The sequence below is a fragment of the Melopsittacus undulatus genome, chromosome 5 (assembly GCF_012275295.1).
Source record: "Melopsittacus undulatus isolate bMelUnd1 chromosome 5, bMelUnd1.mat.Z, whole genome shotgun sequence".
Lineage (NCBI taxonomy): Eukaryota > Metazoa > Chordata > Aves > Psittaciformes > Psittaculidae > Melopsittacus > Melopsittacus undulatus.
The window spans coordinates 29673611-29700785 of record NC_047531.1 but is presented as its reverse complement, the minus strand read 5'-3'; the positions used below and the strand labels follow the sequence as shown (position 1 = coordinate 29700785).

General features: G+C 42.0%; 1 protein-coding gene across 2 annotated transcripts in view; it reads right to left on the bottom strand.

The window, feature by feature from the left end:
- The window catches only part of SLC26A5 (solute carrier family 26 member 5), a 36784-nt gene extending 14456 nt beyond the window's left edge, over nt 1-22328 (bottom strand). Inside the window, exons 1-6 of one of the 2 annotated variants that reach the window (XM_005148399.4) lie at nt 22211-22328; nt 7533-7737; nt 5504-5643; nt 2473-2583; nt 1764-1945; nt 8-172 (exon numbers count right to left, since the gene is read on the bottom strand). In XM_005148399.4, the coding sequence (XP_005148456.2) occupies nt 8-172; nt 1764-1945; nt 2473-2583; nt 5504-5643; nt 7533-7687 (753 nt within the window). In that variant the 5' untranslated portion in view covers nt 7688-7737; nt 22211-22328. Of the gene's footprint in view, nt 1-7; nt 173-1763; nt 1946-2472; nt 2584-5503; nt 5644-7532; nt 7738-10896; nt 10916-22210 lie in introns of those variants that run through there. The other variant, XM_031048324.2, reaches the window with a different exon arrangement.
- Nucleotides 22329-27175: the final 4847 nt, after the last annotated feature.

Genomic DNA, 27175 nt, shown 5'->3' with positions numbered 1-27175 from the left:
CACTCACATATACAACTGAGAGGAATCCACTGTATCGGTTAGTCTTAATGCCAAGTAAATACTTTAATTGGGAAGTGAAGACATGAACTGCAGCAGCAGTAGTAAATCCTCGTACTAGAGGCTCCGTTAAATAGATGGCTACAAATCCAAATCGAAGGAGACCTAAACACAGCTAATGAAGAAGAGAAATATTAACCATTTGACTCTCACTGTAGCCTGAATACCAGCACTATGCAGCATACAGGTCACAGGACACTTCTTCCCTAGGTGCCCAAGCCAGGTCAGGCAAAAATGAACCTGACCTTTCTAAAGCCACAGTTCAGTGAACAGCCATCAGTGCATCAAGTCTTGCATGTCACTGACAGGTGCAGTGTGGGACATGAATATGTGTTTGCATTTATGGACAGATTAGAGAACATCAGGTTGAATCTGGACTTGTGCAAAGCATTCAACCCTGTCCCGCATGACATCCTTGGCTCTAAATTGAAGAGACATCAATTTGATAGGTGGACCACTCGGTGGATAAAGAACAGGCTAGATGGCTGCATGCAGAGTTGTGGTCAATGGCTCAGTGTCCAGCTGGAGACCAGTAATGAGTGGTGTTCCTCAGGGACTGGTATTGGGACCGGTCTTGTTCAACATCTTTGTCACTGACATGGACAGTGACATGGATTGAGTGTGCCCTCAGCAAGTTTGCTGATGACACCAAGCTGTGTGGTTCTGTTGATACAATGGAGGGAAGGAATGCCATCCAGAGGGACCTTGACACGCTTGTGAGGTGGGCTGATGCCAACCTCATGAAGTTTAATCATGACAAGTGCAAGGTCCTGGGTCGGAGCAATCCCAGGCACAGCTACAGGTTGGGCAGAGAAGAGATTCAGAGCAGCCCTGCGGAGAAGGACTTGGGGGTCTTGGTCAATGAGAAAATGAACATGAGCTGGCTTCAGTGTGTGCTCGCAGCTGAGAAAGCCAACTGTATCTTGGGCTGCATTAAAATACCTCACTTGGAGTACTGTGTGCAGTTCTGGTGTCCTCAACATAAAAAGGACATGGAACTGTTGGAACAAGTCCAGAGGAGGGCCACGAGGATGATCAGGGGACTGGAGCACCTCCCATATGAAGAGAGGCTGAGAAAGTTGGGGCTGCTCAGCCTGCAGAAGAGAAGGCTGCGTGGAGACCTCATAGCACCTTCCAGTATCTGAAGGGGCCTATAAGGATGCTGGTGAGGGATGCTTCATTAGGGACTGTAGTGATAGGACAAAGGAGTAATGGGTTCAAACTTCAACTGGGGGAGTTTAGATTGGATATAAGGAAGAAATTCTTTACTGTTAGGGTGGTGAGGCACTGGAACGGACTGTCCAGGGAAGCTGTGAATGCTCCATCCCTGGCATTGTTCAAGGCAAGGTTGGACAGAGCCTTGGGCAACATGGTTTAGTGTGAGGTGCCCAAGGCATGGAGGTTGCAACTAGATGATCTTGAGGTCCTTTCCAACCCGAACTATTCTATGATTCTATGAATGGGATATAAAGCAATAAATGGGAGGAGGTCTTTTTTCCAGTCAAGACAAGATGCCAAAGACTTGACTTCAATGTATCCCTCACCAGTTCTGTTCTGTGGCTGCCATGAAACAGTCTGTATTCTACACAGTGCAGTGCTGAAGCACAAGCGTATTGACAGGGGATCCAATATGATCCAGCATCCCTTGCAACCAAGTCTAGCAGCAGCACCTAAACTTGCCCTTACAGGAAACGGCAAGCACATACCTGGATGATTCCTGTAAGAAGGGCGAGAGTCACAGCTACCTGTACCCTCTTGGCATCCCTATCATTGTAATATTCAGGGGTATGTGTAACATTAGTAGAATTATAGCCTATAGAAATCACTTCATCAGGCACTTCTCTCACAGCAACGCCTCCAACCATCATACTAATCACAGCAAAGGTGCCTGAAATAAGAAGGAGAGAAAAGTAATTGGTTAAAATCCTGGCTTTTTTTTTATTTTTCTTAGGGGTGGTTCTTATTAAGAGATATATGGAATTAAACTATAATAGTTTTCTACCTAAATATTGTATTTTTTTAGTCCCCAAATCTGCTCCAGTGCTCAGCACCATGAAAGCTAGTTAGATGGTGAACATACACTTCTACGCTAAGTAAACACCATTATTTTTTTCTATCTCAGTTTCTATTATGGAAATTAAAGATTCATTCTGGCCACACAGACAGCAATGAAATCATAGGTCTGGTGTTCACAGCACACATTTCTAGATTTAACCGAATAAAAGATGGTCTTGTATTCCTTCCTAAGTAGGATGGATAAATTAACAATAAAAACTACTGCTAATGTTTGACACATTTGCATTTCTTCTATTCCCTTCAGTTGGGATTTATGGAAAACAACGACACTATTTCTCCATTTTTTACAACTTTATTAAACACACACACATGGACTTCCAGTTATCCATACAGATATACCTATGGATATGTGCTTGGAGGTTCCAAAAATGGTATATAGAAAGACAGGATAAAATGAAGAATATAGGCCAAATACTGGAGGAACAGCTGCCAGCATAGCATAGGCTAAACCTAGAAAAGAGACACAAATATGTATGTCAGGCAAACAACAGAAAAAAAACATCTGAAGCAAAAGGATTTATGAACTCACCTAATAGGAAATCTAGTGACATATCACAGGTTTAAAAACCAAAAGATCTTGCAGATAATACTCTTTAATATGTGTAATACTGTAGGGCGGTTCCTAAAACCTGATGGTTTGAGTCAGGAAGGCAGAAGTCTCTAACTACAGGCACTGCAGGTGTGTGCATATGTGTTTGTCTGTACATCTGTGCACCTGTGTATTCACTGTTTTGTTTTTGCCTTAATAGCCAGCAAACACTTCCTGCTGCTTTTGGTTTCATCTGTCAAAGACTGTCATTAGAAACACCCAAAACCCTGCAGCCAGTGGGACATGTTTGATTTTTCTCCTTTTCTCATCAGACATGATCTGCATGGTAACCTAGCTTATAGTCTGGTATTCTTCACAAGAAACGAAGCCCTTTTTGTTAATAAGCCCTGTCCAGTTCCACACAGTGGAATTGCAATCCATACCAGCCCTATTAGTAAGGGGACTTGAAACCATAGCGATGAAGCTGTAGGGGAACAGCTCTAAGGGACTCAGGGGTGGGACAGCTCCCACAGTACTCCCCCTCTATGTTACCAGGCAGGTGCTTATCATGTGACAGGCTCACAAGCAAACTGTGTGCACAACATGATGTGGGGCACAACTGTCCCGAGCAGTTCCAGCAAAACCAAAAGCTCTACATAGCTTGTGTTAATGAGAATTAGACACCAGAAGTGAACCAATGAGCCTTGAGAAGGAGATGCTGTATTCTGCTTTGGTTCACTGATACATCTTCACAGATAAAAGACTCATGACACCTGAGGAAGCTGTGTGTTCTTATCACACTTGGGAAGACTGGTCCAAGTTAGGACAGAAAACCTTAATAGTCCAGTGCAAATTACAAAAGGAAGCAATGGTTCCCCCACCATGGAGAGCCAGTTATACTCAAAACCACCCCTCCCTATCAATTTATTTTAAATTGAAAGACAAAGGTTACAATGAAGGAACAAAACCAGGATGGGATCTTCTGTGTCATCCAAGCAGTCTTGCACAGTGTAATAGCTCACACAGCCTTGCTCATGCTCTAAGCAATGTCTGAATCCTAACCAAGAATTTACATTCTTATCAGAAGTGGATTGCTGATATTATTCTCTTGCAGCAATGAGCTTTCATTAAGTATTTCTGAAACTCATCCCAGCTATATTCTCTGTCCCAGGGACTACCTCTCATGCCAAGAGTATCAGAACACCCTGTACTATAACAGTCAGGCCTTTAACATGGTGATGAATGTAACACTACAAGTGACCAGAACTGAAAACCAGTGGTTTCAAAACCAGGAGGGTGTGAACCATGTGAAGTTCCTGATCTTAATATCCTTTTATTCCTTCTAGTGTTGGCACCAAGGAAATAAAGAGATATTGACATGACAGGAGTTCATGGCTTAAACACCCTGGTCACTGTTGTTCTGTCTGGAATGATTCCCAGCCTTCTTTGAACTTCTGCTTGCTATAATTAACATCCATTGCAGAAAAAGAAAAGTTCAACTTTTGTCTTTTTAGAAAGGAAAAGATTAGGAGCAGTTTAAGGGCATTTCTGCTGTCACCAAAGGAAAGAATAATGTTTAGTTTAAAACAAAGTCACAAAATTAAGTATAAAGTCCAGTGCTGACCACTTAAATTTCAGCATCCTTATCTGGTCATCACACAAACTGTGTTTCAGTATACAGCCAGTAATGTTTGTGTCTAGTATATGACTGTTTTACCTGACAGTTAACCACATTACTTACGCACAAACCAGGAAGCTGCAGAAATAAACTGCATAGACTAAGTCAGGACATTCCATAGCTTTAACAGCCTATTAAAATCTAGGCTTCTTGGATTTACAGATTAATTCTTCAGACCTGCCTCAGCCTAAAGTGGAACAAGTAAGGTGGAAATATGAAATAAGGCAAAATGCAAAAACACTTACGTATACTTAACTACATTGCCCTAAACATGAAGGCTCCTCTAGATGGGACTCAGCACAAGTTTAAGAATTCCCTCTACTCCAAGATTTTCTGGGGAAATCTAGTAGGACTGTGGCAAATGCCACGAAACTGCTGTTCCCAGAGCAGTGATGGTACCCCATAATGATACTGCTGTAAAAAATGCTGTCACTTTCTAATCCCATAGCAGTTCTTTAACTGCTGATAGTAAGGTGTCAGGCTGAACAAAAGACTGTCAGCAAGACCTGGACAAAACAGTGAACACTAGCTTTCTCTTCCACAGAACCTACTCCTGCCTCAGGGCAAGGCTCTACTTGAGGTCAAACTCCCAAGTAATTTACCAGAAATTCTACAGATCTGCAGCCCTGTTACGTAAGATACTTTTGATTTATTTCCACCATGTAAATCAGTACCCACTATTATGGTTCCAGCTTAAATTGGTGACTTCTAGCCTTAACAAAAAAGAGAGATCTGTCTCTGATTTTGCACATTGTTCTCTGGTTAAATTTAGGTTGGTTACTTTGCAACAGTTGCTCTGCTGAAACATTATGTCTATATGTCCATCAGATACTGCTACCCTCTGCAGGAGATTTCCTAGATGAGATCAGAAAATGATTGGGTGCATTCAGCAAAGGTTCAGACATGCACTTTGTGAAAATTTGTTCTGTCATCCAGAGCTGTAGGTATTGATCAGAGAGGTAAGCTTCTTTCACAGTTTGCTCTGTATCATTGCTGTTCTGAGGGAATCATCACTATGGGCTGGTGTGCAGAATGCTGTACTGATCTCCACACACACACCTGAAATACACATCCTATATTCACATCCCGGAAGCCAAGCACTACTGTAAGAGCACACACAGAAAAAGCAAAGAAGGGATAAATAAATCCAGAGAGACACTCACCTTGAGGAAGCTGCATAACCCCAGTGCTTATACCTGAGATAATGTCTCCTAATAAGTATTCCCTTACTCGGTAATGGGGAAGCCATTTTAAAATTGGTAAGAAACTGTAAAGATGAGACTTGGCTTTCTTAGAAGAACAACTGAAAATACAAAGCAGAAAGAAAAAGTCAGACACTAGCAAGGGACTAACGGGTTGAAAAAACTGCCTTTCTTCCCTATGCAGGAAAAAAGCCCCATTAAAGGCAGGCTCAGATCTCTGACAACAATTTCTGGACAAAGCTCAAGCATAAACAACTAAGACTCCAGTTAATTTAGCCCTTTATCACACGTTGGTTGCTGTTCACAATCCTTATGGAACTGGAGAAGAGAATCACAGTCTTGCAAGGCTGAAGGTCACTGGGAAGTGAAACTGTTCAAGTCCACACACAACTGAGCAGTCACACAACAGTTTTTGCTGAGAACATTCCTAGTACAAATCCCCTGAGGATAACTTGCTTTCTGACAGCAGTTTTCACTTAAAAGTACTTTACATTTTTTTTCCTGTTTTTACTTTTTATTTGCATGCTTTATACTTCTTTGATTATAACATTTTATATATTATGCTCAAAAAAAAAAAGCCAAAGTATTATTTTACTGATGTTTGTTATTATCACTGCTACTGATAACCTAATTTTTAGGCTATTTGAGAACATAACCTCTCTTTACCTTGAAAGAAAAGGCACTAGAGCCAGCAACAGCGATCTTTGTGTCTTTTAGCAGGGTTATTGAGCTTTTGAAACTCTGACTCATGACAAATGAACAGAGCCAGGAAATAAATATCTCTATCCAGTATTGCCGTACATCATACTTTGATTATGCTGTGGTAAGGTTTAACCTTGGGTAAAAATGCAACACTTATGATCATAGAATCATAGAATAGTTAGGGTTGGAAAGGACCTTAAGATCATCCAGTTCCAACCCCCCTGCCATGGGCAGGGACACCTCCCACTAAACCATGTCACCCAAGGCTTCATCCAACCTGGCCTCGAACACTGCCAGGGATGGACATATAAGTGTTTTTCTGTGTAGGGGAACTACAAGAAAACTGCAGAGATTTGTTAATATTTCTGAATTCTCACGGGACTACATTGCACAGTGAAGAAGCTTATTGCTACAGGTGAGAGAGAAATTAAGTCATCCACACTTGTCCATATTCAAGCAGACTGAATCACAAGAAGTCATAGCTCAGGAGGATTTTGATCCACATATTTTTTCATTCAGGACATACAAGTTATTTGACATGGAATTAGGTGCCATTACCATTAGAATGGTCATTCTGTTAACCAAAACAAATCTCCAAATGTTGGATCATGGGAACAGGAATATTTTACAGACAAGCAGTCAGGCAGAAATCATTTGTTGTCTTGCAGAACAAGGTTCTAGCAAGAAATTGAATCAACTCTGCAAATGAAGCATGGATAAATGGAACACTAATGAGAACTTAACTAGAATAAGTTTCTCTTCACTATCCTCTGGTACCACAGAACAAGAGCTGCATAGTTAAAGAAATTTCCTGTCTAATCAGAGGATACTTCAATTCCAAAGCAGAATACTTCTGTTAGGTCCTTATTAGACTAATAATTTGGATTTCTACACAGGTGTCATACATTTCCATTCTTCTTCCATGAAAGGAACATGTGATGCACAAATTTGGCTCTAAGTATTTCCACTTAAAAAGGACAGATATTTTTCTGGGTCTTATGAATTCATGTCACATGATTTGACAAATAATTCATATTTTATGAAAAAGGAAAATGCATATTTTCCTTTCCACTTTGATGAAGACAATTCAATTAATTTATCCAACATTTTGTAATATAGTTATATATTAACATATAAAAACACACATACAACTTCATCACAGTCTTGCTGAATAATCAAAGTAGAACTATTGCTGTTATTTCTTTGAAGAGACTATAAGTTATGCATTAATCAACTAAGAATTAGAATATTTCTAACCAATAAAATAAAGATAAGATAAAACCCCTACCGACAAGAATGTGCAATCTTCTGCCTTAAAGTCTGAGGTGTTCTTTCTCGTTTGTGCAGCTGTCTTTCCAAGATCTCTTGGTTATATATTGGTCTCTCCACACAATACTTCTGGGTTTGCTCAAGACATACTTCATCTACTTCAGCATGTTCCATAGTTGATCTCTCAGAACAGGAGCCAATGAAGAACAGTTCCACTATTGCCACTGAAAAATATGGTTGTAGACAAAATAAGTTTGGTTACTTTTTTAACCTCAGATTTGGCATTTCCTTTCAAAGAATGTATTTTGACAAGCTAGAGACAAGAACTATGAATGCAGTTTAAAAACACTAATTAAACAGGCAGTAACAGGTGTAAATAAATAAACCATACTCACAAACCTTACTATATGGAAGCCATTCATTTATGCTTCTCTGAGATAAAGAAAGCTTTTGTATTAATTGCTCTGTAAATAGCTGCAAAAGCAAAATTGGAAGGTTACATTCATGCTTGTCTGGATATTCCCCTACTCAGTTTGTAAAGAAAATATCAATGTCAAAGTGAGATTACTTTATTGCTGAGTTACTTCCTGCTTACTCACAAACTGTCACGTCCACCTCCAAAAGATAGAACTCCAATTTTAACACCGAGAAAGCCACTTCTTTCTTCCAGATAGCCAGGTGCTTCCTGCATCCAGCCACCTGCTTTCTTCTGTTTCAGAGGCTTCTGTTTCCAAGAATGCACAAGTCACTACTTTCAGAAAGTTACTCTTTCAATGGATACACCACTTGCTGTTAATTCTCAGTCCTGCACCCACTAAAACAGGAGTCAGCAGATGTACACCATTTTAAAACTAGCCAGAAGGTTTGTAAGCATCTATTAGTCTGTGTGATTCAGCGCCATAAACATCTTAACATGTTTAGGAGATACTCTGTTAATTCCTTTGCCCCATGTTGGCTGCTTCTAGAAACATGGAGCAAGAAACATAACTCAAAATAATGAGCAAAATGACAGGCCTGCTACATCGCTTAGCAGAGCTGCTGGCTAGCACTACATCTGATGACAGAACGTGAGTGCAATGGGCAACAGAGCCATAACTGTGAACAAGGCCCTTGGGCTCAAGTCCAGCAAGTTACTTAAGCATGTGTTTGCCTTCAACCAAAGGAGCTAACCCTGAGGTGTTTAGTTTTTAGCTGTACATAAATACTTTCTTAGAAAAGGGTCAGCATGCAAACTGCTACCAAAACACACAGACAAAGCTGAGCACGATTGGTTCAATATTCTGATTCAGCAAATACAGTCTGCTCAACAGCAAATACCAATACTGCTACCTAAATGTGGTGCCGGAATCTTCCACTCAGGGCTCATGTTCTCTGACTCCTGGGACAGACATAGCTCTTCAGTTCTCACTCTTTTGTAAGCAACATTTTCCCGATACAGTTAGTGACTAAAGGATATTTTTATCGAAATTACAGTTTTTATTTACACAAAATCCAAGATTTACTTCACCTTTATCATGTGAAATAAAGTCTCTACAATTTGTAAGCACAGTATCATACTAAGGGTACCATCAGAGCTTTTTACTTTTGTACTCCTCAAACACATCTGAAGCTTCTTTTTCATCTTTCTGTAGTTTCAATTCACTGAGAAGCCCAAATGGTATTTTGTGAACTGTTTTCTCATGTTATTGTTTAGCAAATTGTAAATCTCAGCATCACAATTTTTCACCCTACCTGCAGATTCTGATTCCCATCTGAGCAGCCCTCTGGCTTTATAGCAATGCCATTGACATGAAGATGTATGTTTGACCACTTTAGTTCCACATTTGTCCCACAAATACCACTTCCTACTTCACATCTTGCTCTGTCACAGGCAGTGAGGTACCCACAAATTCTAATGTATTAACCTCTCCTCACTGAAACTGAAACTTGAACCACCCCAGTACCTGCTGAGGGGCAAAACAGCAGGGCACAAGCAATCCAGGAGCCTTCTGAGGTGCAGTGACAAGAGCTTCCGGCTACAGGTGATGGAGATCTGACAAGGAGACATGCTCTGCTGGACCTGATACTTATAAACAAGGAAGAACTGGTGGGAATTACAAAGTCTGGGAGCAGTCTTGGCTGCAGCAACCAAGAGATGGTAGAGTTCAGGATCCTAAGAGAAACAAGATATATAGCAATCTTACAACCCCACTTCAGGAGAGCAGACTGGCCTGCTCATGGACCTGCTTAGGGGAATCCCATAGGATATGGTGCTGAAGAACCCTGGAAATTATTTTCAAGCAAGTTAAGGACAAAAAGAAGATTGAGAGGAGTCAGCATGGATTTATGAAGGAAAAAATCTATTGACTTGACGAACTGACGCCTCATCGACTTGATAGCCTTTTATGATAAGACGATGGGTTTGGTGGGAAAGGAAACATCAATTATATTCTTTATTTTGTATTTTTTCAAGGCTTTGTAAGGCTTTTGTTGATGCACCAGATGGTTAAGCTGTCATTCAGAAGCAACTTGACAAGTTGGAGATATAAGCAGACATGAGCCTCATGAAGTTCAACACAAGGAAGCACAAACTCCTGCACTAAGAAATAGCCCCATGCAACAGTAAATGCTGGGAATTCAATCATACGGAAAGTGGCTGTGCAGAAAAAGATCTGTGAGTCCTGGTTGGCAAAAAAGCTGAACATAAACCAGCAATGTGTCCTTCTGGCAAACAAGGCCAGCAGCATCCTTGGCTGCATTACACAGAGCATAGCCAGCAGGTTGGGGAGTTGATTCTTCCTCTCTCCTCAGAACTGGTAAGTCACAGATGGAGTGCTGGGTTCAGTTCTTAGCTACCCAGTGCAAGAAAGACATGGGCATCCTGGAAGACTGTATCAATAGATATCTACAGACTGTATCTGATGCTGTAGGAGCAAATAAGCAACAGGCACAAAGTGAAACACAAGAAATTCTGTTGAAACATACGGAATAAAAATATGCAAGCATGATCAAACAGTGGAACAGGTTGCCCACAGATGCTGTGGACTTTCTCTCCTGGGAGATATTCATAACCTGAACTGAGGATCATTCTGAATATTAAGCTGTAGATAATACAATAAAAATTAAAGTCTTTAATATCATCCGTCTCTTTTGCAAAAGCACACACAGAGCAAGGATTGAGATGCTTGTGTTAACAATGGATCATACACACTGTTCATAGAGTAGAAGAATAGCCACATTTTGTGACTGGTTGAAGTGTCCCTCTAAGTGTTTGCTGAATAGCAGTGTCACAAACTCCCAACAAAGATATCCAAGGCTTGGAAATTCAGCCTTGCCCTTCACTCCCAGTATGCTTGAAGAAGAGCAAAAGCAGGTACAGTAATTTTCATGAAAAAAAAGCTTACCACTATGATTTCTGAAAACTCCCAGACTTTTATCCAAAAAGGAAAAGGCAGTCTCTGGGCATCTGAGTCTTAATAGTGGAATATTGCTCTCGGACAACCTTTGAACTTCATGGCAAGAAAAAAAAAGAAAAAGCTGTGAGAAATACTGCTATTAACCTTATCAGCCAGATAAGAGTTGAGCTGAAGTAGTTTAAAGTTGTATGCAAAAGACTTAAAGAATCACCAACTCTTATCTGACTGATACGGCCCTGTCTTAGCTATTATCAAATTGAAGGTGTTAAAAAAAAAAAGTGAAGCAAACACCAATTCATAACACTATCACTAATTATAAAGCACTTTCTCTTCCCAACCTCAGATAATAAAGGAGGGCTGTCAAGCTATCTACACTAGTTCTTGCGGAGGACAATAAAGTTTGATCCAGTCCACATGAATTAGAATGCAGCCATAAAATTTATAAGGACCATGATTTGGCTGCTATTCCTTCGATTCAAAAATGACTATGGGGAAGAAAGAAAAAAAAGCTGGAGAGATTAAGAAGAATCGTGTCTGACTCTTACAGCTTTAATAGGCTTCTCATTACAAAATGGGGCACTATTGCTCCTAACCTTGTATATCTAACCTGAATGTATCTGAACTACGTAATGTAACAGGGAGAGTCAGTAGCAAATCCATTGACTTGCCTGTTTTAAAGAAGCAGAAAACCCTTCTTCTGGTAACTAAGCATGGAACGGCTTTGTTGCTTTAAGTAGTGGAAAAGCATGGGTGGACAGTACTAGTACAGCAATATAATAGAAAACTACATCTGTGCTGGGGAATTCCAAGTCTGACCATGAACTGCAAAATCTATGAAGTATATGGTTTCTTTAAGCTTCCAAATAAGAGTGACTGCCAGCACCCAAAGGGCTGGTAGAAAAACTGCTCCTCTATGTAAAGTATGTTCTGCCAAACATACACTGAAAAGCAAAGCCAGGGCAAGGTCTGCTCCCACTGTCCTTAGAGGTGAGACACAAAAACTGAGGCAATTTTAGGAACCGTGTGTTCTCTCAGTTCTTTCTCTCCTCTCTGGCCTCATTTCCCAGTACCCTATGCTCTGCTACTTATCGCACTGAGTAATTTATATAAAATTTGACCAAGTCAGAATCGATTTTTTTCTTTTTTTTAACAAACACAAAGATGTAAAATGACTGGGTGGGGTCAGAAGGAATGTGTTCTCTTAGTTTTCCTGCACTGTCCTTATCATCCTCATTTCTCCTCCCACTAAATCCACTAATGAATAGATTATTTAGACTTGTAGTCTTCATGTAGTTTCACAAATGGAGAAATGATTTGTGAAGCAAATAGAATTTTCCTTGTGTAGGTCCTAAGCTAAGAACTGCATTCCAGGAGTGAATCTTTAGGGAAAAAAAATATTTAAAAAATCAGGACCTTAAATTCTGATACAGCTACTAGACAGGCAATATTCCCACTTCGCTCCACACAGAAAGATGAGATGGCTACATAAACTGTGGGAGTCGTCTGATAAAAGCTCCACTGCACACCCACTGGGTTACTTAGAGGGACAATGGCAGGGCAGAGAGCCTGGATAACATACTGCTGGGCAATTCCCAGGTCTACCATAGGAGCCATGATCCCATCAAAGGCTCATCTCCAGCAGTCCAAACCAGCACAGAAAGGTCACCTATGGGACCATAGGGTCCCTGACAGCTCTGGGTGTGAGAGCATCTGTGTATCTATGAGCAGGGGGAGGCAGCTATTGGCACCTGGGAAATCCCAGCCAGCCAGGTGTGTACATGTGATGGTCTGTACCAGCAACTGGAGTGGAGCTATGGCCTTGCAGGCTCATAGGCCGAGCAGCCAGCAACTGGGGAAACTGAAACAAAGAAGCGAGAGACTGGATACATAATGTCTGAGCCCAACTGGTGAGCTCAGAGAGAGGTCTTCCTTGTACATACATGTGTGTGTCTACCTCTACCTATACATACTCTCACTGCTGCATTAGAGTAAGTGTGACCAGCAGATCAAAGGAGGTGATCCTGCCCCTTTAATCTGCTTTCATGAGACCTCACTTGGAGTATTGTGTGCAGTTCTGGTGTTCTCAACATAAAAAGGACATGGAACTGTTGGAACAAGTCCAGAGGAGGGCCACGAGGATGATCAGGGGACTGGAGCACCTCCCGTATGAAGACAGGCTGAGAAAGTTGGGGCTGTTCAGCCTGCAGAAGAGAAGGCTGCGTGGAGACCTCATAGCAGCCTTCCAGTATCTGAAGGGGGCCTGTAGGGATGCTGGGGAGAGACTATTCATTAGGGACTGTAGTGATAGGACAAGGGGTAACAGGTTTAAACTTAAACAGGGAAAGCTCAGGCTAGATATGAGGAAGTTCTTCCCTGTGAGGGTGGTGAGGTACTGGAATGGGTTGTCCACAGAAGTTGTGAATGCTCCATCCCTGGCGGTGTTCCAAGGCCAGGTTGGACAGAGCCTTGGGTGAAATGGTTTAGTGTGAGGTGTCCCTGCCCATGGCAGGGGGGTTGGAACTGGATGACCTTAAGGTCCTTTCCAACCCAAACCATTCTATGACTTTATACAGAGCAGCAGCATCAGCCTTGACTTCCTCAGGCTGTTGAATTCAGTATATGCTTTCCTCTAAGTAACTTAGCCATAGAAAAGAACGTAATAACAACATGTGAGGCACGGAAATCCTATTCTCAGAAAATAGTAACAAATCAGACCTATTAAAAAAAAAAAAAACCAAAACAACATCAACTGATAAGGGGTATTTTATATTTCATGTTATTTGCCAAAAAAATATCTAGCCTGTAAAGATTTACTTAACGGGTTAATGAATTCACTAGTATTTTAATGGTATCTCTTACCATCCAGCAATCTTATGTTTGTTTTCAACAAGAGAATATTTTGGGAATCTGTTATGATGATTGAGCTGTTTAATCAATTCCACAGAAGACAAACATCTAGAGCACTTAAAGCAGCAGAACACTGGTCTCCTTCCTTCTTGGGTATAGATAAGAGACGGCTTCTGTATCCAGTGCAAACACACTGGTGATCATGAACCCATGGAAATTGGATCATATTTATGCCTGCTTTTTGTGGTTTCGGTGACCCTGGGTCTGAATCCGCCATTCCCTTCTGAAATCCAAAGCAGTAGCTAGTGATAGTGGAATCAGATAAGTTGATCAGAATGGTATCATGGCTGATGACCTCTTTGTCATGCTTAAGTCAACTGATAAGGATGTACACACCCTCAGAGACAGATAATCATTTAGCTAGCTTCATTTTTCCAGAGGTACTCTATTGTCTTCATTGTAAAGCTCTAGTTGATGATCAGAGGAGAGAACATAAATCAAGATCATACATACACACCAAGCTAACTCAGAGTAATTTATAGTTCATGTGAGCTCAATGCACCAATGGCCTCCAGCAGCTGGTTCATCTTTTCTGGCAAAGTGGAACAAGTGGACATCAATAAATTGCTGTGCAGGAGGGAGAAGTTACCTGATACACTTCCTTCATCAGAGAAGCCACCAAAATAGTCCTCTGCCTTGTGGTGGTGTATCCTCCCCCTCATCCTCAGAGCTGCTTCACCATCTAAGGAATTCCTGTCAGGCCCTGGCCTTTGTGTAATGAACTGGATGGTGATGCGTCCCTTGACCATACCAGGAACTCTTACGTGGGTAAGGAAGGAGGCCCCAGTCATACCAGGGACTCCTATCACCTGGCTAAGGTAGTAAGCAAGCATAGGGATAATCAGTCATCCCCTGGCAGCCTCAGAACATTCCTCCCCTTGATTGAAGCCTGACTGGAATGGTGCCACTGTCACTGACATGTTGAAGACTTTCTAGTAATTCCCTACCTGGACTGGGGCCAGAGTGGAAATTTACTAATGACTAAAGCCAATCATATTGTGACCCTACAAACAGTGGTCCTTTTAGGTCTCCTGGACCACAGTGGGCAGTGATCAGCTTCTCCATCTCAGTCTTCACAAATACCTCAGAGTTCATAAATACTCATGTTTGCCATAATTGGAGGACTGTCACTGAAAGATGGAACTTGGGCTGAAGGGCCCTCCCCACTGCCCAAGACTTAACCCTAACCTGTTGAGAAATGCTGGGAATGTTGAGAAAAGCTGTGAATATTTCACCAACTTGAGGGGAATTTTTGACACGTACCTTTATGATTCTGTATGTCTGTATCTGTGTGCATATGTGTGTATAGACTGCCACAGCAACTGTAGTAAATTCCTTTGACTCACTTTATAACATCCACCTTAAAACTGCAAACTGCTGCTAAATGAAAGCTGTGTAAAAATTCCCCCTGTGGTGAATTGGTACACTTGCAACCCTTTGGATATATACTGTTGATCAAGTCTGAGACTAAGACTAGATGCAGCTGCACTCAGGCTCCTTTGGGAGTTCAGAAAGCAAGGGGTCTACTCTGAACTGAAGAGTCTCCCTCACCCTTTGTGCCTTCAGTCCCTGTATCAGTCATCTTTAGCTGGATTTTACTTTGATTTTCCTCTGTATGCTTCATCCATGTAATAGACCTTGCCATCCAATTCTGTTGAGTTTTGCCTCTATACATCATATTAAAAATGTTTTTCTAATACTTTTGATGGTCATTCTTTGAGTGATCCTAAACCACTGATTTCATGACACCCTCTATCTACTTCATCAACCCTGTTTATGCATATCACTAGCCTCTCAAGTGCTGTATCAAACTAAAATTAAACAAAACAAAAAGCAGAAGGTTGTTATAACCAGAATCATTTCAGTCATTACATTTACAGTGCAGACTCCTCAAGTCACAGGGGAAGCCAAAGGACAGCAAAACACAGTGGGGTCACAGGAAGAAACGACTGGGGTGAGGGAAGGCAAGAGGAGGGGGTTTATATTAAATCATATTCCAGTTTCACTGTTGAAAACAATACAAGGTTTTGAAATGTGTCCAAGGATGCTTTGAGCAGCTTTGTCTAGTGGAACGTGTTCCTGCCCATGGGAAGAGAGGGTGAAACTAGATAATGTTTAAGGTCCCTTTCAACCCAAATCATTGTATGGTTTTATGACCCTCTATTTTATGACCCTCATGAGGCTTTCCTCCTAACACTGCCTGACAGGATTTGCCCTTCTGCAGGGCAGGCTACAGCTGTTGCTGTGCCTGAAGGAATTTCTGAAGAACTGTTGCTTCTGACAAAGCCAACAAATAACTTCATAGGACACACACTCTCTAGTTATAGTTAAGTACTAATGATAACTATTTATCCAAACTGCAACTGTCTCCTTGCTAGTTTGGAGAAAGAAGTTCAATTTTCCTATCATGTTAGGATCTGCATTTGGAAGAAACATTTAATTCTTGGCAGCTACTTTATAACATGTTTTCTGTTTCTACCTTTCATGCACTAGGTATCAAACCAAGTCCTACATGTGAGTCTGACATGACTTGTGACAGATCCCATTCCCACTTACGCAACTGGTGCTTGGTTAAGATTATGTTATCCAAGTGGTAGTGTTTTCCTGTCTCATATGTACTTAAAGGCGTTGCTTCATGTTCTGAAGGTAATTTCCAGCCCTGTGATTTCCTCAATGTCTTGATGCTGAGGTTACACATAAAGGCCATGAGTCTGCAGCAAACACTGTCCAATACTGCATTTCCTTGAAATATTAAAAATTCCTAGTAAGAAAAACGAACAATATGGAGAAGTTTGATAAGTGTTTCACAGCAACTCCATGCTTTATTTACAGACTCAAATTATGGCTTTGCGTTCCTTCTGTGGCTGACAACAGAGCTCACATTTTAATGTGAGACAGCACTGCATCTGTTCTTAACTACATAAGTAAAAAGATTGATCTTCATACAGCTAAAGACATGACTCCAAAACCCCAAATAGAACAATAAAATAATATGGACAATATACAGAAAATGCTTTGGACTGACATTGAAGATTCTATGCTGCAGAGTACAAGAATGATAAAACAACTTCCCAGGCTCATCTACCTGCAGTTAAATATATCATGCAGAACTGAAAACAAGAAAAAAAGTATAGTGTGCAAAATCCCAAATTGAACAGACAGAAGATAAAGAAACAGTAAACTTGAAAGAAATAGGGAGGGCTTAGAAAACAATGCTATGGCAAAGCTGTATAGCTATGACACTATCCTAGCAAGCAGGAGATGCAACACAATCCCAACACTCTGAAGTGGTAAATGAACTCAGGTCTAGATTTCTATGGGGAAGAACTTGATGTTATGCTGTAAAGTTGACTGCAGCAACACTTAATCTAAGTCTTTTGTATTAAGAGAAGTATTTGGAGAAGATACCACAGAAGCCTGTATCTATGAAAGATCTGTGGTTTTGTTCCTAACATGACTATTCAGACACGCCTGAGCTTAGAGCTCTGTGAGAACAAGAACAGACAGTTCCCTGTGGGCACCTCTGAGTAACAATCCAAGTTTTACTCTGGATGGTATATGGAGTTCTGAATTCTGCTCCATTAAAACCAGATGCCTAAGACTGAAGTTTTGTAATGTCTAATCAGCTCAATCCTTAATTGATTTAGGCCTACTAGACTGAACTCCAACAAGGATATTTCAAGCAACAAACACTGCAGTCTTTGATTTGGACTGGAAAACTCTCACCTGCTTTTTTTATGAAAGGTTTTCTAAGGAGTTCTCAAAAGTCCCAGCCCTGGCTCAGAACCTGATTTCCATAAAATAACTAAAACTGAACAATTTTATCTTAGCTGTAGACCAGTCTAGGTGTCAGAATCTCAGGTTTTCAACAGATTAGAATCTGTTAATTAGCTAAAAATACCCCTAACAAACAAACCCCAAAACCAACAAAACACACACACCACACCCCCTGAACCCAAGCCAGTGCACAACACAAGGCGGCAAACAAAATTGACCATACAAAATGGCAGCAGTTAAAGCAGAGCAGCAAAACCTGATCCACTGCCTGTGCAAAACTGATAGGAATTCTTCAGTGAAGGCTAGAGAGACACTCCACCCAGGCAGTGAAAATACAGACAGACTCAAAAAGTCTTTCAAGAAGGCAACCACACTATTGCTTGTCACATGGAAATCTTTCCAGCTTGCTACTGCCCAAAAGAAAAGAAACAGTTAATGCAAGTCTTTGAGACTAGTAATCCAAGCTCTTGCATAGGTCAGTTATTCATGTATGTACTCTCATGACCATTAATGAAATCTAAATTTCATCAGCACAACTGACTTGCAAACCACATTCAACAACTGCCTGCACAAACTTACAGCCATATCTTCATAACCACGGGAATACTTGACATCAGACTGTCAATAACTTTCTCATTACCTGGGCACATGGGAAATAACTGTAAGACCTGGACTGCGCTGTTGCTTGTACTTCAAAGTGTAAAAAGCTATAGATAACAACTAGCTATACAATACAGCAATAGCAGGTCTTGTAGGCATATTAAGAAATCCTCTCAAGAAATGCTAAAATAAAGCAGGACAACATTCTGTTGGCTGACACATCTAGGGAAGGAATCACATGAGGATAAGGATGGTGCTTAATTCATTAAACTTAACTGGGAAACCAACAGGCTAATTTGAGCCTGAGGATTTTAACTTCAGCATGGTTTTCTTGTGCCAAAAGTTACAGATCTACTAAATGGTAAGACATAAAAATATACGCTTTAGAAAACCAGTTCTTTATGGAAAAACTGTATCAGCAATGAAAGAGAATTAAAAACACCAGTCAGCAGTTCATCAGATTCAGAAGGAGGTAAATGATGGATCAAGGGGAAATGCATGAGATACTAAGTCTCTTGTGTAAAGCTATTCAGAGAAAAAGTGACTACTGTGAAGAAATGAGGGAACCCATGAAAGCTATTGAACCTTGAGTTGTGAATTAAAGCAACCTGTTTCAATATTGGAGAGGAGATGGCACAATCAGAAGACAAGAATGGAAGCCTTCCTGGCTTTCTCCCTTTGTGCTACTATTAGCATGGGAAGAATGGATGGCTGAAGTAACACAAGCTCTTCTTACAAATTTTGTGTACTCTGATTTAATCATCAAGTTGACACTTAGTGTACCTGCACAGATAGAGTGTCACTGCATCACAGAATGGTTTGGGTTGAAAAGGACCTTAAAGCTTATCCAGTTTCAAACCCCCTGCCACAGGCAGGAACACCTTGCAATAGATCATGTTGCTCAAAGTCCTGTCCAACCTGACCTTGAATGCTGTCCTACCATTATTCAGCTAAAGATCTGGCACTACCATGTAGAACAATGATTTGAGAAACTCTCTGGATACCTTTAAGAAGTTGCTCGGAAAGTTACCCTAATGTAAATGCTTCAGTCACTGTGCATTCGAGCTGGGAACTAGGGAAAAATGATATATTAAGCCTTAATAGCTGCCTACTAAATCAGACATAGTGTAGGCCTAATTACTTGTGGTTGCAGCCCAATCCTGTCCAGTTTACAACATTAATCGTAGATGCTACTCCCACACTGAGTACTACCACTAGCTGAGTAACAGCTGGCATAACCAAAACCAAAGCTGAGCAAACCAGCATGGCCAGGACAGCCTGTGTAGAGCAGGGCTAATGCAGATAAAACATGGCACAACCTTCCCTCCCTCCCTTAAATGCAGAGTGGGGCTTGTCTTCTCCAGGAGTAAAATTTCCTCAAGACACATAAAAAAGCAGCAGGCTCGAGAGTCATAAATTCATTTGTAGCTCCCCAAAAGTTTTGACTTTAGCAGATGACCAGCCAAACCAAGAGAGGCAGAGGAGCATGAAGGACCCTGTGCTTTTTTAGACAGCCCACAGACTGCACAAAAAGCTTGGTAATTTTTAGAGGCTACAGCTATAGTCTAAATAAATAGTAGTTTAAGACAAAATGGACTGTCACCACTATAAGAGCCGAAGCAGATAAATGCATGTTCAGTTCTTTCTGAAGTTATTAGCAAGAGAACAACAGTGTTGCAGCTATGTGCTAGATCCGTGCCTCAGTAGTGCACAATTTTAGTGTTGTGTTAAATAATAACCAACATTCCACATGGTTTTGGAATATTTAAGTTCTAAAAATACTGCATTGTTAGGGACAAGCCACTATACCTATGAAGAATTGTGGGCTACAGATACTATTTGAACCACAGTAATGGAGTAGAATTCCAACTCCAAATATAAGGCAATACTTGATGGATGTTTAGTGCTCCAAGTCTTAAGATTTTATGGCTGAACCCAACAGAGCACTTCAGTAGGTACTCAGCTCAGAAAACTGGGCTCGGTTTGTGGCAGAGGCTAAAGACTTCACCATCTCCTAGGTCCTTTGACCCAGCACCATGTTCAGTCATCTTCCCTTTTTTAAATTGCAAATATGTCAGCCTTTAAGGAAGCTGTTACCCTACAGAGTTTGGACAGTACAATCAAAACCTCACATCAGCACTGGACAGGTTACTTAAGCAGAGTAAATATGGTTTAGTGATCGGAACCCAAGCCTGGAAGTAGCAGCAGAGTTTTTTTTCTTATTGGACTTAGAGCTTTCCTTCACTGAGAAGTGATTCTGGTTATAACCCAATATTGACCAGCCTCCACCAAATATACCTTTAAGCACTTGTGAAGCTTTTAGCATGAGACTGCTGAGTTTAAGGCTCTCAAGTCTATTCAATTCTATGCAAGGGAATAAATGCTGTCTCAAATGAATATGCTTCATCAGCTACCAAAAGCAGCTTTGCATGGGTGAAACTCCATTCTCACCCTACACTCTTTCTCTGCTCCATTTCCGAGATGTCATTGCATGACAATAAAATACTTCAGGAATACTGCTAAATGCAGAACTGGAACACCTGCCATGTATCTTGAGAAGGCTTGGGATTGCCATCAACCGAGTGTTTAAAAGTGTGATTATTACCACTTGAGGAAGGTCAGTGCAAAAGCTGATCCCCATAGAATTAATTTGGGGTAAGTCACCTACTCATGCTTCCTTCTGAAACTGCCATCACCTTATTTTTTCCATTTCTACAGCAGCTAGTAAAGTAGCATCTTACTTATGAATATTCTGTAATACAAATCCAGACACCTGTTAACCCATTCTATTGCACATTTAGCAGAAGGCATGTGAAAAATCTGTCTGAAAAATATAGTCTTTCTTTATGAAAACTTCAGCCAAAAGAATTCCAGTGGCCAGACCCTTGCAAAGACTGTCAGTCATCCCCATCCAAACCCATGCTGTGCCACTGTGTTACTGTCATAGACTGGAAAAATGACGAACGTACATTCTGCAAATCGTCATTAGAAGCAACAGCACTAATTTTTAACTTTTGTCCCCTTACCCCCCCCCCCCCCCCCCCCCACTATCTGTGGCCTGTCTGTGACTGCTGCAACAGCCACTTGGGTTATCTGAATCCTGCAGCTGGAAACAGCTTCCAAACATATTTCAGTATTTAATTGAAAGTTTTGCAATAGCAGTATGGGCACCAGCACAGCAGATTTAAGCCTACTTACGTTTCTGGCTGGCTTTTCCTGGTTGCTTTCACTTATCCCTTTTAAGTAACTCAGATTGTTCCCACAGCTTGCAACCCAGAAGCTGAAAACCACTGACACAGGGAAAGCCACAATCTTAATCTTTGCCAGGAAACCGGCGAGAAGGGGGAGATAGTTCAGTCAAGGTTTTGGGAAGGTTTTGAAGATCTTTGGGTCTAAGCTAGTAACAAAGTGCAAAGCAGCTATTTCTTGTTTATTACAAGAGTTCTCGGACAGTCGCTCTGAGCTAAACTGACAGCCTGTAGCTTTAGTAAGAGGGCTGCAGTGCCCAGACAAGGAAATGACTGGTCTCTCAACCTCCTCCAGCTTCCCTTTTCATTTTTTAATTACAAGTCACAGGGTGTTTCGCCCGTATGTGACAGTTACCGGCAGCACGGGGCCGTTTGCTGACCAGCAGCTCCCGAGCTGCCAGGAGCGCGGTAAGGAGGAGGCACAGACCAGTCCGGCTGCCCTGCAAGGCGCCGAGGAGAGCACCAACCACAAGCGCCTTCCAAACCGCTTCTGTGGCCACGGAGCTCCGACCGGCAGCACGGAGACAGGGGCCAGCGGAGAGAGGGGCGAAGGGAGCAGAAAGGCACGGTGAGAGGCAGAAAGCACTGTGAGAGACCCCCCCGTCCCCCAGGCCAGCCCCCAGTCCCGGGTGACCGCAGGCACCGGGAGAGCAGGACCACAACCAGGCGCTCCTCACGTTGAAGCTCGACCCCTGAGGAGAGATCCCTTAAGAGCAGACGAGCCCCGCATGCCATGGTCACCTCCACCAGCCCGACCGCGCTCCGCTCACCTCCAGGAGCTACCTCCTTCCAGCCCAGGGGCGATTCAACCCTCGAGGCAGCCGAACACCACCTCCTCTCCCCGCCCAAGGTGAGCGCAGGGCTACGGGGCGGGAGGCGCCGGGCCCCGGCCCCCGCCTCCTCCCCTATCGGCAGCCGGCGAGCGCGGGCGCGGCTGGGACTCGTAGTCCCCCCCGCAGCCCCCGCCGAGTGCGCATCCGCCGCTGCCTACAAGTCCCAGAATGCCGCGGGGCAGTGTGTGCGGCGCGGGTGTGGGGCGAGCCGCAGCCCGGCGGCGCAGCTGTGACCGTTACCTCCGCGGTGGAGTAGAGGCATCAGGCTCCGCCTTCTGTCCCGTATACATATAGCTACACACGCTGCCCGACTGCATCCACCTATAGTTCCTTTCTACTTTAAATATAAAAATACACCCGGGGGTGTGGGGTAGGCATTGGGTAACAGTGAGACTATGGCCTCGTTGGCTTTGTTGCATTCGTGTGTGCACTGCTGAGGTACACTGAGGTGTTGGTTAAATAAACCCCATTTGGGTTGTCTCAGAATTCCAGTGAAGGAGCCTCAGGATTTATTGTCGAAAACTAATTTAGAAAAGCAGACGTCAGTGCTCTGTCAGAAATGCAGTACATACATCAGCCATCCAGTGTGTGCCAGTTATGTAAATTAATGCAAAAACACAATGTGAAGGACGTCATGCTGATCAAATGCTTCAAGAAACTTACAGTTATTTTTCTTTTTCAATGAGGAGTGTATTTTTCCCAGCTTTGCTGTCTAAGAAGCACAGTTGTTAGCCTGGGCCTCAGGGTGGTTGGTCTCACAAGTGACTGAATGTCTTTAGCTGCCAAGGGTACCTAGGTATCAATTTCCATGAATACATAGGAATCAGTAGTGAAATAGCAGGAGGTGTCCCTGCCCACGGCAGGGGCGTTGGAACTTGATGATCTTAAGGTCTCTTCCTAGCCAAACCATTCTATGATTCTATTCTACTTTCAGAGATCTCATCTTTCAGTCCTTGATTTATAAATGTTTTCCAACCACTTGCAACCACTTTCTCTTGCCCAGGAGACAATGTTTTCCCACCACTCAGATTCTTAGAGATTTAGTTTTGTGTATAGAGCTGGGAGGAAAATAAATTTGAAATTCTTACACACTGAGACTATTTAAAACAAAAATTGTGAAACTGGTGCCTACAGGAATGTATTATTTTGAAAACCTTAAAATGATTCCTTATTTAGCCCTTGTTAGAGTTTGAGTGACTTGAATAAGATTTAAATTAATTCAGGCTGAAATAGGGTACTTTTAAAAAACAGTATTGTCAAATTGAGAAATTTCAAGGTCAAAACATTCCAAAAGTTGCATTTTAAAGAGGTTTGTTGTAACCAGTTTTACCCAACCTAGGCTGTAACAAAAAGACATTTAGGTGAACAATTTCAGAATGGTATTATTAGACACGCCACATACATCAGACCTGACCTGGAATGGTGCTGGATGCCATTGTTACACAGAACTGGGTAAACAGAGGTACTTTGGGAAAGGTTTCTTTTCTGAATCATTTATTCAAGAAACTGTTTCTTTTTTCTGAACTTAGGTGTCTGTAGCTTGTGTTTAAATTAAGGTGTAATTACCTTATGGAGGTGTGGTGTCACCAAATCTGAAATGCTTTATTACCAGTCAAGCTTATATTGCCATGGCATACCACAGACAGACCTGTGCTTGTACACCCTGCACAAAGAGGAGAGAAAGGAGAAAGCCTGAACCAAACATGGGAACAGTAGATTTCCTGCTAGAAAACTCCACAAAAGTATAAATAATTCTGAATGTTACAGAAATCCACACTTCAGGTTATGTTACACTGATTGTGGCAATGGTATTTACAATCTGGTTTTAATTTCTTATGTGCATTTTAAGAGTGACGCACTGGGAAGGTTCTTTTTACTGCTTCTTTCCAGCGTTGTCTAAAATGGTAGAAGATGCTTCAGTTCTTCAGCTCTGAGAGAAGGGCAGGGGTTAATATAGCAGTGCATTCAGTAGGAGCAAGATGAAAAGAGGATTTTTTTGGCAGAACAAAAAAAAAAGGAAGGGAAGTTTCTACAGAATAGACAATATGAACAACTGGAGAAAGTGAAAAACCTCCTGTGAAGGATAATTGGGGGAAATTAGTTAATGGCACCCACACCCTGGAGCTGTGTGATGACAGAGGGCCCAGTGTGAACTCTGAGGGCTCTTCTGGCTCACAGGGGGTGGAGCAGCAGGAGCCATTGCTCCCTAGTAGCCTAAGGAAATCTGTGAGACACTGAAAAAGACCAGACCTAGTGCTCACAGCTGCTTAGAGCTCCTGACCTCAGGCTTTTTAGTTCTCAACTTCCTCAAACAACCACTGTGAGTGTGGGCACAGGAGTTAGATGAGGGGCTGGAGAGTGCAGAGACTTTTGACACTTCTGGTTGTCCCACTGCCAAGGACACACCATACGGAACATCCCGCATTAGCAAACTGGGTCAGACAGACTTCATCAACTGGTCACTCCCATCTACTCCCTAACTACACTCAGAGTTCTTCTATTAATGAGACAACTTTCCAAGACAGAACAGAAAAAAAAACTGTTTATATTTGACTATGGAGTCTTATGCAGGTCTTAGGACAGGTAAAACCATCTTTATTAGTGAAACTGAGGTGGACATTTTCAGATAGAAGTGAAATGTGTTTAGATTTACAGGGATTTCAGTGGCAGCTGGCTTGGTTCTCAAAGTGCTCCTGTTAAATAGTTCAGTTACTACCCACATCCTATGCAGATATATTAGTCATGTCAAGCTTTGTTATTGCCCATAATTACACAATTATTCTAGCAGAGGCCCAACCACCAGGACATTTTCCTTTTAACTATGCCAAGTTCCTTGAAAGTGGCTGACCTCAAATCCTTTAAAATGTCCCTTGAGAACTGTGTGACTTTAAAATAGCTAAGTTGGGTGTGCAGTCATGAATATAAAGCAGTTGAATGGCTTTGCATGTGCTGTTTCTAGCATACCTGGAGCAACATGGTATCAGCAGAAGGCTGGCATGTATGTGCACAGTCAGTGTTCAGTGAAGGAAGGACGTGGGGCTATCAGCCAGCTCTTATGGTATCAACCATAGCATCCTAATACAGAAACAGCCCTGAAACCTGTGGCTGCCCAGTACCTCCCAGACCAGCACAGCTCAAAAACACATCCACATCCTCTTCCACACTCCCCCACAAAGAAGCTTAACAAAAATCCAGCATCCATCAGCACCCTCCAGTACAGTGTTTTACCACCCCTGGAATACCATTTTTACTGGGCCCCTCCTTGCTGGGTGCTGGCTCAGACTCTCCTCATCAGGCTCTGGTAATGAGCCATGCATCGGTCTAAGTTCTTTGGCTTGCTGCCTGGTTGGTTCCTTCAGCTGAACCAAGAAGAACATAAGGAAGACAAAGCAACAGTCATAAAACATCAGTAACACAGGAAAACACTAGGTAGTTCATCCGTGTACCACCTGTATGACTTTTGCAGCCTCATACCTCACAGTCATTTCTTCCAGCAGCAGATCCACCACCTTCAGATGGTTGATGTTCTGTATGCTCCTTCACAACAAATGTGCTGCAAATGTTTACATGGTCTCAGCTGCTTCAGATTGCTAACAGCCCTCGAAAAGCTCTTTAGGGCCATGCTTAAAGTAGGCAAGTCTTTTTGCTGATCTCATTTGGTTTTGAGGTTCCCTCACCAGCTTGGGATTAAGGTTGCTCCCCTCTACAGTTTGTTTCTGCTACTCCAGTGTCAGGTCATGCTTAGTAAAGCCTTGCTACAAAGCTGAATGGAGTAGGTTTTATCTGCTCTACCTACCTGCTTGTGCATAGCCCTTTCTGCATCTGTCAGCAGGACTTTCAGAACCTTGCACTGGCTTCTGGCTTGGATAATAACCAAACCCCATTCCCCACTGATGGATAAATGATGAAGTGGTGCTGTGGAAGCATTTCCACCAAGTGACATTTGCCCTGAAGCATTAGCAAGTAAATAAATCATAGATCCATGTTTATGGCTGCTGTAAGTGTCTTTCCAAATATTTTCCTTTCCAGACTAAACAAACCAACTTTCTCTACTTGTAAGCTCATGGTTTCAAGGGTCTTGTTTCTGTTGCTGTAATGTGCAATTTCTCTAACTTGTTTACATCTGTGTATAAGTGGAAAGCTCAGCAGCTGACAAACTGCTTTCCACTTTACCAGGACTGGCAGCTGTATATATATATATTTATAGATATATATCATGTGTTTTACCATAAACATTTCTATTGACACAATGGAGAATGACATTTTTTTAACTGCTTTGTGCTACTGATTTTCCTACCATAGTTTTGCTGCATAGACAGATATTTACACACTTTGTACGCTGGGTAATTGAGGTCACTTAAGAGAACCAGGTTCTGTTGACCCAAAGATTGCTTAAGTGAACTAAATATTGCTTCATTGGCCTTATTGTCTTGGTTTGGAGATCGGTAGCAGATGCCTGCTGCAAGATCCTCCTTGGAAATGACCCCTCTCATCTTGACTCAGAAGCATTTGATGGGTAGGGCTTTCACAATCACCATACTTCACTTCTGTACATTTGAGTTTTTCCTTAGCACAATTCCTCCTCTTTGTCTTTCCTGCCTGTCTTTATGAAACAACCTATAGCCATCCATCACAATCTTCCAGTCATGTGAGTTGCCCCATCATGTTTCAGTTATTTTTATGATATCATAACTTTCTGACTGGGTACAGAGCTCCTGTTTGTACCCCAGGCTGTGTACTTTGGTATACATAAACTTGAGGTGGTTGGTCTTCTGGTTCTCATCTTAGGAGGCAGGTAAGTAACATTTGTCCCTGCTCTGGTTGGCATACTTATTCCTCAGTTGCTTGCAATGGCACAAGCATTGCTGCTTTGGACCCCAGCCCCTGAGTCCTTCAGTTTAA